Source organism: Rhinoderma darwinii, chromosome 1, assembly GCF_050947455.1.
Source record: "Rhinoderma darwinii isolate aRhiDar2 chromosome 1, aRhiDar2.hap1, whole genome shotgun sequence".
NCBI classification, from domain to species: Eukaryota; Metazoa; Chordata; class Amphibia; order Anura; family Rhinodermatidae; genus Rhinoderma; species Rhinoderma darwinii.
In genome coordinates, this window is record NC_134687.1 from 636,087,236 (window position 1) to 636,104,568 (window position 17,333).

Here is a 17,333-nt window from a genome sequence, read left to right on the forward strand (position 1 = left end):
TAATCGGAAGAAGTAGCTTTACAAGTTTTGGGGTGCTTTTTATTCTTTATTCCTTGAAAATATCTTTTTTTTTTAAATATTTTTTCAGGAAAAAAAAAGTAGACTTTCACTTTCACAGGCAAACTCCAATAAATATAGCAGAAGACCTGTGGGGTCAAGATGCTAACTATACCCCTAGAAAAATTCCTTGAGGGGTGCAGTTTCCAAAACCGTGTCACTTTTGATGGATTTCGACTGTCTTGGCCCCACAAGACCTCTTCAAACCCGACATGGTGCCTAAAATATATTCTAAAAAAAGCAGGCCACAAAATCCACTAGGTGCTCCTTTGCTTCTGAGGCCGGTATTTCAGTCAATTTTCACACTAGGGCCACATGTGGGATATTTCTAAAAACTGCAGAATCTGGGCAATAAATATTGTGTTGCGTTTCTCTGGTAACACCTTATGTGTTACAAAAAAAAAAATGTATTACAAATGAATTGCAGCAAAAAAAATAAAAATAAAAATTTAATTTCCCCTCTACATTGCTTTAATTCCTGTGAAACGCCTAAAGGATTAAGAAACTTTCTGAATGCCGTTTTGAATACTTTGAGGGGTGCAGTTTTTAATATGGGGTGATTTATGGGGTCTATCTAGTACATAAGGACCTCAAAACCGCTTCAGAACTTAACTGGCCCCTGTAAAAATCGCCTTTTGAAATTTTGTTGAAAATGTGAGAAATTGCTGGTAAAGTCCTAAGCCTTGTAACGTCCTAGAAAAATAAAATAATGTTCAAAAAACGATGCAAATATAAAGTAGACATATGGAGTATGTGAAATAGTAACTATTTTGTGTGGTATTACTATCTGTTTTACAAGCAGATACATTTAAAATTAGAAAAATTATAATTTTTGCAAATTTTCTCTACATTTTGGTGTTTTTCACAAATAAGCAATGAATTTATCGACCAAATTTTACCACTAATATAAAGTACAATATGTCACGAGAAAACAATCTCAGAATCGCTTGGATAGGCAAAAGCATTTGAGTTATTACCACATAAAGTAACACGTCAGATTTGAAAAAATGGGTCTGGTCCTGAAGGCCAAAATGAGCTCGGTCTTGAAAGGGTCCGTTTAGAAAGTATATGATCACCGAAAAATTTGTGGAAAAATTAAAATGTAACTTTTAATAGATATTCAATAAAAAAGTAGTGGCACACACGATGAACTGAACCCTTTAATTTAGATGGACTAGAACACTGTAGCGATACACTGTATCCTTAGTCTCAGCCAGTCTAAGTAGTTTACACAATGTTGCAATGTTCTCAAATATACTTTCTCACACCTAGATGTTGTGCTAGATGTAGAGGTAACAAACAGCTGTATTATATTATCTAACCGAACGTCCTCATACATGAGGTAGATGAAGGTAGACAATTAAGTAGGATAAGGCAGAGAGCAAGTTACACCATACAGAAGAGCTACCGCCCCTGCTCTAGACTGGTACACATTAAATTGCTATATTCCTATATGCACAATGTTATATACTAGGTGAGCAATCTTTCTTTTCTCTATGCGTTTCCCCTTCCCATACTTCGAGAGGGATCATCAGGAAATTCAAGCAGTAAAAACTGCTGTTTGACTGCTGGACGAGTGAGCAGTTAAAACTACGGAGCTAGAGATCTGGTGGTGGACTCCAGCTCCAAAAATGGTGGAAGATCTGAAGAATAAAACTTCTCAGGGGAGACTTAAGGACCGTCATTAGTATATCCTGGAGTAAAGAAGGGAAAGGGGGACATGATAGAAACCTTTACATATATTACAGGAGGGAAGAAACTAAACACAAGAACAAAGGGCACAACCTGACAGTTGTGGACCATGTGCTCTCCTCCTGCCGTCATCTTCTATGTTGCTATATAGAGGTCACCCTGATCCTCCTGGCTCCTGGTCATTCTCATTGCTCTACAACATCACTATTGCTGCATTGGTGACATGACACATAACTAACCATATTGGTGGCTGATGTTCAGCTTCTTGACGAACACTTGGAAGGTCTGGACGCTGTTATACAGGACACTGGATTCTTCCTATTACTTTCTATTACGTATTGTCCCTTCCCTATGTGTGACTTGTTCTATAATGTAGAAAAGTTTACCTCTCCGCTCAACAGGTAGATGATCTCCAAGGTGAAGTCTAATATTCTTCTGCTCATCTCATTCATGTCCTTGTCCATCCTTGGTGGGTCATTCAGGAGAAGGAACGTTGTGGAGGAGAAGATGAGAAAACTGGAGGAACTGGAGGATCTAGTACTGCAGACGTCTTTATGAAGAAAGGAGAAGATGGAGATCATACAGGGGACAACATCATGTGTGACATACAGAACCTCACTTATTGATCATTGAGAGAAACATCTTCTCAGAGCCGTCACCACATGGAATAAAGGGGTATTCCCAACACGGACATTTCTCCCCAGGATATGCCAGAAATGTCTGATAGATGCGGCTCCACCTCTGGCCGTGCTCGGCTGTTTCTGGAACTCCTATACAAGTGAATGGAGAGAGTCGTGCACATGTGTGGTCACCTCTACATTCATCTCCACCTGGATCACCTCACCAGGCAGGTTGGGGGACCCCCGTTCTCCACATAGAGGTGGGACCCCCATATATCAGACATTTATGTCACATCTCTCAGACGAGAAGAGTAAAATGAAGACATTTCCCCCCCCCAGACAATGAAGACCTGACTCCTGACAACCTGACACATGGCGGATACAGGGGAGACATTGCTGACATCACACAAGACGTGGTGCACACTATGCAGTAAGTTTTTTTATATGAACTGTGAGGTTCTGCAGCAGCTGAGGTACAATATATATAAAGAGAACATGCAGTGTGATTTTTATATATTTAGTATAAACTTGTATTTTACTCATTTAATAACCCCTTCCTGCTCCATATATTTACAGAGCCAAAGTCAGAAAATAAAGTATGGAGCGGTCTCGCGGGCTTAGTCCGCTCCATAAGATGTTCGTGTTGGCTGTATGTTACAGCCAACACTTCACTACAATGTGCGGGACTGTAAATTACTACGATCCTGCTCGTTTAACACATTAGCTGCCGCGGTCAATAGCGACTGCGCCATTTATGCCATTAGACAGAGGAGGGCTGCCTCCTCCGACAGCCCATCACTCAACCCCCCGGGTGATGGGATTGCAGGCTACCAAATGTGGTGATGGCAGTCTGGGAGCCTATTGAAGGCATAGTGGCTACCATCTTTGTACTCCTATTGAGCTCTGCCAGGGGCAGGGCTTAGTAGGAACCGGTAAAAAAACATGAAGTAAGTGTTGCAGAATATTGTGCAAGCGATCCAAAGGGGGACGAATACACTTTTCTTTTTTTTTTTAAAGTTTACGTTTTGTTGTGTTATTTATACAAAAAAAAATCGTAAAGGTAAAAAAAAAAAAAAATCACATTTTCCGCTAAAAGAAATGTAAAAAATAAATCAACATTAGGTTGACGTAGATTACGTTTATCATGTTGTGTTAACCAATGTTTTTACTCAAAAAACAATGGAGGAATCAGTTTTTTTCCTATTCCACCCCATGAAATAGGAATAAAGGTACTTTTACACAGGCCAATTTTGGCCGATGCAACGAGCGACGATCAATGACACAGCTCATTAATCGGCACCAGTTTGCTCCTTTTTACGAGAGCTCGTTACTCTGATTGCCCATCCCCATACATTACACAGGGAGATGTGCTGCCGACGACGACAATAATATTTTGAGCATTTTAACCCCTTAGTGACCAGCCCATGTTGAACCTTAATGACCAAGCTATTTTTTAGGTTTTTCCATCATCGAATTCCAAGAGCTATAACTTTGTTATTTTAGCGTCGACATAGCTGTATAAGGTCTTGTTTTTTGGGGTACAAGTTGTAATTTTTAATATAACCATTTGGTACATGAGGTACATATAATTTATTGACTAACTTTTATTAACTTTGGGGCGTAAAAGAAAACAAAAAACAGCAATTTAGCCACTTTTTTGGCGTCTTTTATTTACGCCGTTTACCGTGTCGTATAAATAACATAACTTTATTCAGCGGGTCGTTACAATTGCAACGATACCAAATTTATATGGTTTTCTTATGTTTTACTACGTTTACACAGTAAACCCACTTTTTTTTCAAAATTATGTGTTATTGTGTCTCCATATTTGAAGAGCCATAACTATTTTTATTTTAACGCTGATGCAGCAGTATGAGGGCTTTTTTTTTTTACTTGGACGACTTGTAGTTTCTATCGGTACCATTTTGGTGTACATGCGACTTTTTGATCACTTTTTATCACTTTTTTTTAAGGCACGATGAACAGAAAACAGCAATTCACCACCGCCATCATGTGACTACTGCGCCTGTGACTATTATATTCTATACATCATATATTACAGTAACTCCACATGTAACACGTCATCTCACCACCGCCATCATGTGACTACTGCACCTGTAACTATTATATTATATTCTATACATCATATATTACAGTAACTCCACATGTAACATGTCATCTCACCACCGCCATCATGTGACTACTGCGCCTGTAACTATTATATTATATTCTATACATCATATATTACAGTAACTCCACATGTAATACGTCATCTCACCACCGCCATCATGTGACTACTGCGCCTGTAACTATTATATTATATTCTATACATCATATATTACAGTAACTCCACATGTAACACGTCATCTCACCACCACCATCATGTGACTACTGCGCCTGTAACTATTATATTATATTCTATACATCATATATTACAGTAACTTCACATGTAACACGTCATCTCACCACCGCCATCATGTGACTACTGCGCCTGTAACTATTATATTATATTCTATACATCATATATTACAGTAACTCCACATGTAACATGTCATCTCACCACCGCCATCATGTGACTACTGCGCCTGTAACTATTATATTATATACATCATATATTACAGTAACTCCACATGTAACACGTCATCTCACCACCGCCATCATGTGACTACTGCGCCTGTAACTATTATATTATATACATCATATATTACAGTAACTCCACATGTAACACGTCATCTCACCACCGCCATCATGTGACTACTGCACCTGTAACTATTATATTATATACATCATATATTACAGTAACTCCACATGTAACACGTCATCTCACCACCACCATCATGTGACTACTGCGCCTGTAACTATTATATTATATTCTATACATCATATATTACAGTAACTCCACATGTAACATCTCACCACCGCCATCATGTGACTACTGCGCCTGTAACTATTATATTCTATACATCATATATTACAGTAACTCCACATGTAACACGTCATCTCACCACCACCATCATGTGACTACTGCACCTGTAACTATTATATTATATTCTATACATCATATATTACAGTAACTCCACATGTAACACGTCATCTCACCACCACCATCATGTGACTACTGCACCTGTAACTATTATATTATATTCTATACATCATATATTACAGTAACTCCACATGTAACACGTCATCTCACCACCGCCATCATGTGACTACTGCGCCTGTAACTATTATATTATATTCTATACATCATATATTACAGTAACTCCACATGTAACACGTCATCTCACCACCGCCATCATGTGACTACTGCACCTGTAACTATTATATTATATTCTATACATCATATATTACAGTAACTCCACATGTAACACGTCATCTCACCACCGCCATCATGTGACTACTGCGCCTGTAACTATTATATTATATTCTATACATCATATATTACAGTAACTCCACATGTAACACATCATCTCACCACCGCCATCATGTGACTACTGCGCCTGTAACTATTATATTATATACATCATATATTACAGTAACTCCACATGTAACACGTCATCTCACCACCACCATCATGTGACTACTGCACCTGTAACTATTATATTATATTCTATACATCATATATTACAGTAACTCCACATGTAACACGTCATCTCACCACCACCATCATGTGACTACTGCACCTGTAACTATTATATTATATTCTATACATCATATATTACAGTAACTCCACATGTAACACGTCATCTCACCACCACCATCATGTGACTACTGCACCTGTAACTATTATATTATATTCTATACATCATATATTACAGTAACTCCACATGTAACACGTCATCTCACCACCACCATCATGTGACTGCTGCACCTGTAACTATTATATTATATTCTATACATCATATATTACAGTAACTCCACATGTAACACATCATCTCACCACCACCATCATGTGACTACTGTGCCTGTAACTATTATATTATATTCTATACATCATATATTACAGTAACTCCACATGTAACATGTCATCTCACCACCGCCATCATGTGACTACTGCACCTGTAACTATTATATTATATACATCATATATTACAGTAACTCCACATGTAACACGTCATCTCACCACCACCATCATGTGACTACTGCACCTGTAACTATTATATTATATACATCATATATTACAGTAACTCCACATGTAACATGTCATCTCACCACCACCATCATGTGACTACTGCGCCTGTAACTATTATATTATATACATCATATATTACAGTAACTCCACATGTAACATGTCATCTCACCACCACCATCATGTGACTACTGCACCTGTAACTATTATATTATATTCTATACATCATATATTACAGTAACTCCACATGTAACATGTCATCTCACCACCACCATCATGTGACTACTGCGCCTGTAACTATATTATATTATATACATCATATATTACAGTAACTCCACATGTAACACGTCATCTCACCACCTCCATCATGTGACTACTGCGCCTGTAACTATTATATTATATTCTATACATCATATATTACAGTAACTCCACATGTAACACGTCATCTCACCACCGCCATCATGTGACTACTGCACCTGTAACTATTATATTCTATACATCATATATTACAGTAACTCCACATGTAACACGTCATCTCACCACCACCATCATGTGACTACTGCACCTGTAACTATTATATTATATTCTATACATCATATATTACAGTAACTCCACATGTAACATGTCATCTCACCACCGCCATCATGTGACTACTGCGCCTGTAACTATTATATTATATTCTATACATCATATATTACAGTAACTCCACATGTAACACATCATCTCACCACCGCCATCATGTGACTACTGCACCTGTAACGATTATATTATATTCTATACATCATATATTACAGTAACTCCACATGTAACACGTCATCTCACCACCGCCATCATGTGACTACTGCGCCTGTAACTATTATATTCTATACATCATATATTACAGTAACTCCACATGTAACACGTCATCTCACCACCGCCATCATGTGACTACTGCGCCTGTAACTATTATATTATATACATCATATATTACAGTAACTCCACATGTAACACGTCATCTCACCACCGCCATCATGTGACTACTGCGCCTGTAACTATTATATTATATACATCATATATTACAGTAACTCCACATGTAACACGTCATCTCACCACCACCATCATGTGACTACTGCACCTGTAACTATTATATTCTATACATCATATATTACAGTAACTCCACATGTAACACGTCATCTCACCACCACCATCATGTGACTACTGCGCCTGTAACTATTATATACATCATATATTACAGTAACTCCACATGTAACACGTCATCTCACCACCGCCATCATGTGACTACTGCGCCTGTAACTATTATATTATATTCTATACATCATATATTACAGTAACTCCACATGTAACACGTCATCTCACCACCGCCATCATGTGACTACTGCACCTGTAACTATTATATTATATTCTATACATCATATATTACAGTAACACCACATGTAACACGTCATCTCACCACCGCCATCATGTGACTACTGCGCCTGTAACTATTATATTATATTCTATACATCATATATTACAGTAACTCCACATGTAACACGTCATCTCACCACCGCCATCATGTGACTACTGCACCTGTAACTATTATATTATATTCTATACATCATATATTACAGTAACTCCACATGTAACACGTCATCTCACCACCGCCATCATGTGACTACTGCACCTGTAACTATTATATTATATTCTATACATCATATATTACAGTAACTCCACATGTAACATCATCTCACCACCACCATCATGTGACTACTGCGCCTGTAACTATTATATTCTATACATCATATATGACAGTAACTCCACATGTAACACATCATCTCACCACCACCATCATGTGACTACTGCGCCTGTAACTATTATATTATATTCTATATATCATATATTACAGTAACTCCACATGTAACACGTCATCTCACCACCGCCATCATGTGACTACTGCGCCTGTAACTATATTATATTCTATACATCATATATTACAGTAACTCCACATGTAACACGTCATCTCACCACCGCCATCATGTGACTACAGCGCCTGTAACTATTATATTCTATACATCATATATTACAGTAACTCCACATGTAACACGTCATCTCACCACCGCCATCATGTGACTACTGCGCCTGTAACTATTATATTATATTCTATACATCATATATTACAGTAACTCCACATGTAACACGTCATCTCATCACCGCCATCATGTGACTACTGCACCTGTAACTATTATATTATATTCTATACATCATATATTACAGTAACTCCACATGTAACACGTCATCTCACCACCGCCATCATGTGACTACTGCGCCTGTAACTATTATATTATATACATTATATATTACAGTAACTCCACATGTAACATGTCATCTCACCACCGCCATCATGTGACTACTGTGCCTGTAACTATTATATTATATTCTATACATCATATATTACAGTAACTCCACATGTAACACGTCATCTCACCACCACCATCATGTGACTACTGCGCCTGTAACTATTATATTATATTCTATACATCATATATTACAGTAACTCCACATGTAACACGTCATCTCACCACCGCCATCATGTGACTACTGCACCTGTAACTATTATATTCTATACATCATATATTACAGTAACTCCACATGTAACACGTCATCTCACCACCACCATCATGTGACTACTGCACCTGTAACTATTATATTATATTCTATACATCATATATCGCAGTAACTCCACATGTAACATGTCATCTCACCACCACCATCATGTGACTACTGCGCCTGTAACTATTATATTATATACATCATATATTACAGTAACTCCACATGTAACACGTCATCTCACCACCACCATCATGTGACTACTGCACCTGTAACTATTATATTCTATACATCATATATTACAGTAACTCCACATGTAACATGTCATCTCACCACCACCATCATGTGACTACTGCGCCTGTAACTATTATATTCTATACATCATATATTACAGTAACTCCACATGTAACACGTCATCTCACCACCACCATCATGTGACTACTGCGCCTGTAACGATTATATTATATTCTATACATCATATATTACAGTAACTCCACATGTAACACGTCATCTCACCACCGCCATCATGTGACTACTGCGCCTGTAACGATTATATTATATTCTATACATCATATATTACAGTAACTCCACATGTAACATGTCATCTCACCACCGCCATCATGTGACTACTGTGCCTGTAACTATTATATTATATTCTATACATCATATATTACAGTAACTCCACATGTAACACGTCATCTCACCACCGCCATCATGTGACTACTGCGCCTGTAACTATTATATTCTATACATCATATATTACAGTAACTCCACATGTAACACGTCATCTCACCACCGCCATCATGTGACTACTGCACCTGTAACTATTATATTATATTCTATACATCATATATTACAGTAACTCCACATGTAACACGTCATCTCACCACCACCATCATGTGACTACTGCACCTGTAACTATTATATTATATTCTATACATCATATATTACAGTAACTCCACATGTAACACGTCATCTCACCACCGCCATCATGTGACTACTGCGCCTGTAACTATTATATTATATTCTATACATCATATATTACAGTAACTCCACATGTAACACGTCATCTCACCACCACCATCATGTGACTACTGCGCCTGTAACGATTATATTCTATACATCATATATTACAGTAACTCCACATGTAACACGTCATCTCGCCACCACCATCATGTGACTACTGCACCTGTAACTATTATATTATACTCTATACATCATATATTACAGTAACTCCACATGTAACACGTCATCTCACCACCGCCATCATGTGACTACTGCGCCTGTAACTATTATATTCTATACATCATATATTACAGTAACTCCACATGTAACACGTCATCTCACCACCACCATCATGTGACTACTGCACCTGTAACTATTATATTATATACATCATATATTACAGTAACTCCACATGTAACACGTCATCTCACCACCACCATCATGTGACTACTGCGCCAGTAACTATTATATTATATTCTATACATCATATATTACAGTAACTCCACATGTAACACGTCATCTCACCACCGCCATCATGTGACTACTGCGCCTGTAACTATTATATTATATTCTATACATCATATATTACAGTAACTCCACATGTAACACGTCATCTCACCGCCACCATCATGTGACTACTGCACCTGTAACTATTATATTATATACTATACATCATATATTACAGTAACTCCACATGTAACACGTCATCTCACCACCACCATCATGTGACTACTGTGCCTGTAACTATTATATTCTATACATCATATATTACAGTAACTCCACATGTAACACATCATCTCACCACCACCATCATGTGACTACTGCACCTGTAACCATTATATTATATTCTATACATCATATATTACAGTGACTCCACATGTAACACGTCATCTCACCACCGCCATCATGTGACTACTGCGCCTGTAACTATTATATTATATTCTATATATCATATATTACAGTAACTCCACATGTAACACGTCATCTCACCACCGCCATCGTGTGACTACTGCGCCTGTAACTATTATATTATATTATATACATCATATATTACAGTAACTCCACATGTAACACGTCTTCTCACCACCACCATCATGTGACTACTGCGCCTGTAACGATTATATTCTATACATCATATATTACAGTAACTCCACATGTAACACGTCATCTCACCACCACCATGTGACTACTGCACCTGTAACCATTATATTATATTCTATACATCATATATTACAGTGACTCCACATGTAACACGTCATCTCACCACCGCCATCATGTGACTACTGCGCCTGTAACTATTATATTATATTCTATACATCATATATTACAGTAACTCCACATGTAACACGTCATCTCACCACCGCCATCATGTGACTACTGTGCCTGTAACTATTATATTCTATACATCATATATTACAGTAACTCCACATGTAACACGTCATCTCACCACCGCCATCATGTGACTACTGCGCCTGTAACTATTATATTATATTATATACATCATATATTACAGTAACTCCACATGTAACACGTCATCTCACCACCACCATCATGTGACTACTGCGCCTGTAACTATTATATTATATACATCATATATTACAGTAACTCCACATGTAACACGTCATCTCACCACCGCCATCATGTGACTACTGCGCCTGTAACTATTATATTATATACATCATATATTACAGTAACTCCACATGTAACATGTCATCTCACCACCGCCATCATGTGACTACTGCGCCTGTAACTATTATATTCTATACATCATATATTACAGTAACTCCACATGTAACACGTCATCTCACCACCACCATCATGTGACTACTGCGCCTGTAACTATTATATTATATTCTATACATCATATATTACAGTAACTCCACATGTAACACGTCATCTCACCACCGCCATCATGTGACTACTGCGCCTGTAACTATTATATTATATTCTATACATCATATATTACAGTAACTCCACATGTAACACGTCATCTCACCACCGCCATCATGTGACTACTGCGCCTGTAACTATTATATTATATTCTATACATCATATATTACAGTAACTCCACATGTAACATGTCATCTCACCACCACCATCATGTGACTACTGCGCCTGTAACGATTATATTATATTCTATACATCATATATTACAGTAACTCCACATGTAACACGTCATCTCACCACCACCATCATGTGACTACTGCGCCTGTAACTATTATATTATATACATCATATATTACAGTAACTCCACATGTAACACGTCATCTCACCACCTCCATCATGTGACTACTGCGCCTGTAACATTATATTCTATACATCATATATTACAGTAACTCCACATGTAACACGTCATCTCAGCACCGCCATCATGTGACTACTGTGCCTGTAACTATTATATTATATTCTATACATCATATATTACAGTAACTCCACATGTAACACGTCATCTCACCACCTCCATCATGTGACTACTGCGCCTGTAACTATTATATTATATTCTATACATCATATATTACAGTAACTCCACATGTAACATGTCATCTCACCACCACCATCATGTGACTACTGCACCTGTAACGATTATATTCTATACATCATATATTACAGTAACTCCACATGTAACACGTCATCTCACCACCTCCATCATGTGACTACTGTGCCTGTAACTATTATATTATATTATATACATCATATATTACAGTAACTCCACATGTAACACGTCATCTCACCACCTCCATCATGTGACTACTGTGCCTGTAACTATTATATTATATTATATACATCATATATTACAGTAACTCCACATGTAACACGTCATCTCACCACCACCATCATGTGACTACTGCGCCTGTAACGATTATATTCTATACATCATATATTACAGTAACTCCACATGTAACACGTCATCTCACCACCACCATCATGTGACTACTGCGTCTGTAACTATTATATTATATTCTATACATCATATATTACAGTAACTCCACATGTAACACGTCATCTCACCACCACCATCATGTGACTACTGCGCCTGTAACTATTATATTATATTCTATACATCATATATTACAGTAACTCCACATGTAACACGTCATCTCACCACCGCCATCATGTGACTACTGCGCCTGTAACTATTATATTCTATACATCATATATTACAGTAACTCCACATGTAACACGTCATCTCACCACCGCCATCATGTGACTACTGCGCCTGTAACTATTATATTATATTCTATACATCATATATTACAGTAACTCCACATGTAACACGTCATCTCACCACCGCCATCATGTGACTACTGCGCCTGTAACTATTATATTATATTCTATACATCATATATTACAGTAACTCCACATGTAACACGTCATCTCACCACCACCATCATGTGACTACTGCGCCTGTAACTATTATATTATATTCTATACATCATATATTACAGTAACTCCACATGTAACATGTCATCTCACCACCACCATCATGTGACTACTGCGCCTGTAACGATTATATTATATTCTATACATCATATATTACAGTAACTCCACATGTAACACGTCATCTCACCACCACCATCATGTGACTACTGCGCCTGTAACTATTATATTATATTCTATACATCATATATTACAGTAACTCCACATGTAACACGTCATCTCACCACCTCCATCATGTGACTACTGCGCCTGTAACATTATATTCTATACATCATATATTACAGTAACTCCACATGTAACACGTCATCTCACCACCTCCATCATGTGACTACTGCGCCTGTAACGATTATATTCTATACATCATATATTACAGTAACTCCACATGTAACACGTCATCTCACCACCACCATCATGTGACTACTGCGTCTGTAACTATTATATTATATTCTATACATCATATATTACAGTAACTCCACATGTAACACGTCATCTCACCACCACCATCATGTGACTACTGCACCTGTAACGATTATATTATATTCTATACATCATATATTACAGTAACTCCACATGTAACACGTCATCTCACCACCGCCATCATGTGACTACTGCACCTGTAACTATTATATTATATTCTATACATCATATATTACAGTAACTCCACATGTAACACGTCATCTCACCACCACCATCATGTGACTACTGCGCCTGTAACTATTATATTATATTCTATACATCATATATTACAGTAACTCCACATGTAACACGTCATCTCACCACCGCCATCATGTGACTACTGCGCCTGTAACTATTATATTATATACATCATATATTACAGTAACTCCACATGTAACATGTCATCTCACCACCTCCATCATGTGACTACTGCGCCTGTAACTATTATATTATATTCTATACATCATATATTACAGTAACTCCACATGTAACACGCCATCTCACCACCGCCATCATGTGACTACTGCGCCTGTAACTATTATATTATATTCTATACATCATATATTACAGTAACTCCACATGTAACACGTCATCTCACCACCGCCATCATGTGACTACTGCGCCTGTAACTATTATATTATATTCTATACATCATATATTACAGTAACTCCACATGTAACACGTCATCTCACCACCGCCATCATGTGACTACTGCGCCTGTAACTATTATATTATATACATCATATATTACAGTAACTCCACATGTAACACGTCATCTCACCACCGCCATCATGTGACTACTGCACCTGTAACTATTATATTATATTCTATACATCATATATTACAGTAACTCCACATGTAACACGTCATCTCACCACCGCCATCATGTGACTACTGCACCTGTAACTATTATATTATATACATCATATATTACAGTAACTCCACATGTAACACGTCATCTCACCACCGCCATCATGTGACTACTGCGCCTGTAACGATTATATTCTATACATCATATATTACAGTAACTCCACATGTAACACGTCATCTCACCACCGCCATCATGTGACTACTGCGCCTGTAACTATTATATTATATTCTATACATCATATATTACAGTAACTCCACATGTAACACGTCATCTCACCACCACCATCATGTGACTACTGCACCTGTAACTATTATATTATATTCTATACATCTTATATTACAGTAACTCCACATGTAACACGTCATCTCACCACCACCATCATGTGACTACTGCGCCTGTAACTATTATATTATATTCTATACATCATATATTACAGTAACTCCACATGTAACACGTCATCTCACCACCACCATCATGTGACTACTGCGCCTGTAACTATTATATTATATACATCATATATTACAGTAACTCCACATGTAACACGTCATCTCACCACCACCATCATGTGACTACTGCGCCTGTAACTATTATATTATATACATCATATATTACAGTAACTCCACATGTAACATGTCATCTCACCACCACCATCATGTGACTACTGCACCTGTAACTATTATATTATATTCTATACATCATATATTACAGTAACTCCACATGTAACACGTCATCTCACCACCGCCATCATGTGACTACTGCGCCTGTAACTATTATATTATATTATATACATCATATATTACAGTAACTCCACATGTAACACGTCATCTCACCACCACCATCATGTGACTACTGCACCTGTAACTATTATATTCTATACATCATATATTACAGTAACTCCACATGTAACACATCATCTCACCACCGCCATCATGTGACTACTGCGCCTGTAACGATTATATTCTATACATCATATATTACAGTAACTCCACATGTAACACGTCATCTCACCACCACCATCATGTGACTACTGCACCTGTAACTATTATATTATATTCTATACATCATATATTACAGTAACTCCACATGTAACATGTCATCTCACCACCACCATCATGTGACTACTGCGCCTGTAACGATTATATTATATACATCATATATTACAGTAACTCCACATGTAACACGTCATCTCACCACCACCATCATGTGACTACTGCACCTGTAACTATTATATTATATTCTATACATCATATATTACAGTAACTCCACATGTAACACGTCATCTCACCACCACCATCATGTGACTACTGCGCCTGTAACTATTATATTATATTCTATACATCATATATTACAGTAACTCCACATGTAACACGTCATCTCACCACCTCCATCATGTGACTACTGCGCCTGTAACATTATATTCTATACATCATATATTACAGTAACTCCACATGTAACACGTCATCTCACCACCTCCATCATGTGACTACTGCGCCTGTAACTATTATATTATATACTTCATATATTACAGTAACTCCACATGTAACACGTCATCTCACCACCACCATCATGTGACTACTGCACCTGTAACTATTATATTATATACATCATATATTACAGTAACTCCACATGTAACACGTCATCTCACCACCACCATCATGTGACTACTGCGCCTGTAACTATTATATTATATTCTATACATCATATATTACAGTAACTCCACATCTAACACGTCATCTCAGCACCGCCATCATGTGACTACTGCGCCTGTAACGATTATATTCTATACATCATATATTACAGTAACTCCACATGTAACACGTCATCTCACCACCACCATCATGTGACTACTGCGGCTGTAACTATTATATTATATTCTATACATCATATATTACAGTAACTCCACATGTAACACGTCATCTCACCACCACCATCATGTGACTACTGCACCTGTAACGATTATATTATATTCTATACATCATATATTACAGTAACTCCACATGTAACACGTCATCTCACCACCGCCATCATGTGACTACTGCACCTGTAACTATTATATTATATTCTATACATCATATATTACAGTAACTCCACATGTAACACGTCATCTCACCACCACCATCATGTGACTACTGCACCTGTAACTATTATATTCTATACATCATATATTACAGTAACTCCACATGTAACACGTCATCTCACCACCGCCATCATGTGACTACTGCGCCTGTAACTATTATATTATATACATCATATATTACAGTAACTCCACATGTAACACGTCATCTCACCACCACCATCATGTGACTACTGCACCTGTAACTATTATATTCTATACATCATATATTACAGTAACTCCACATGTAACACGTCATCTCACCACCGCCATCATGTGACTACTGCGCCTGTAACTATTATATTATATACATCATATATTACAGTAACTCCACATGTAACATGTCATCTCACCACCTCCATCATG

At 37.4% G+C, this 17,333-nt stretch overlaps 1 protein-coding gene across 1 annotated transcript in view; it reads right to left on the minus strand.

The window, feature by feature from the left end:
- The window catches only part of LOC142657697 (uncharacterized), a 36,832-nt gene extending 34,537 nt beyond the window's left edge, over positions 1-2,295 (minus strand). Inside the window, exon 1 of the mRNA XM_075833033.1 lies at positions 2,136-2,295. Within this exon, the coding sequence (XP_075689148.1) occupies positions 2,136-2,213 (78 nt within the window). The 5' untranslated portion in view covers positions 2,214-2,295. The remainder of the gene's footprint in view (positions 1-2,135) is intronic.
- Between the last annotated feature and the right edge of the window lie 15,038 nt (positions 2,296-17,333).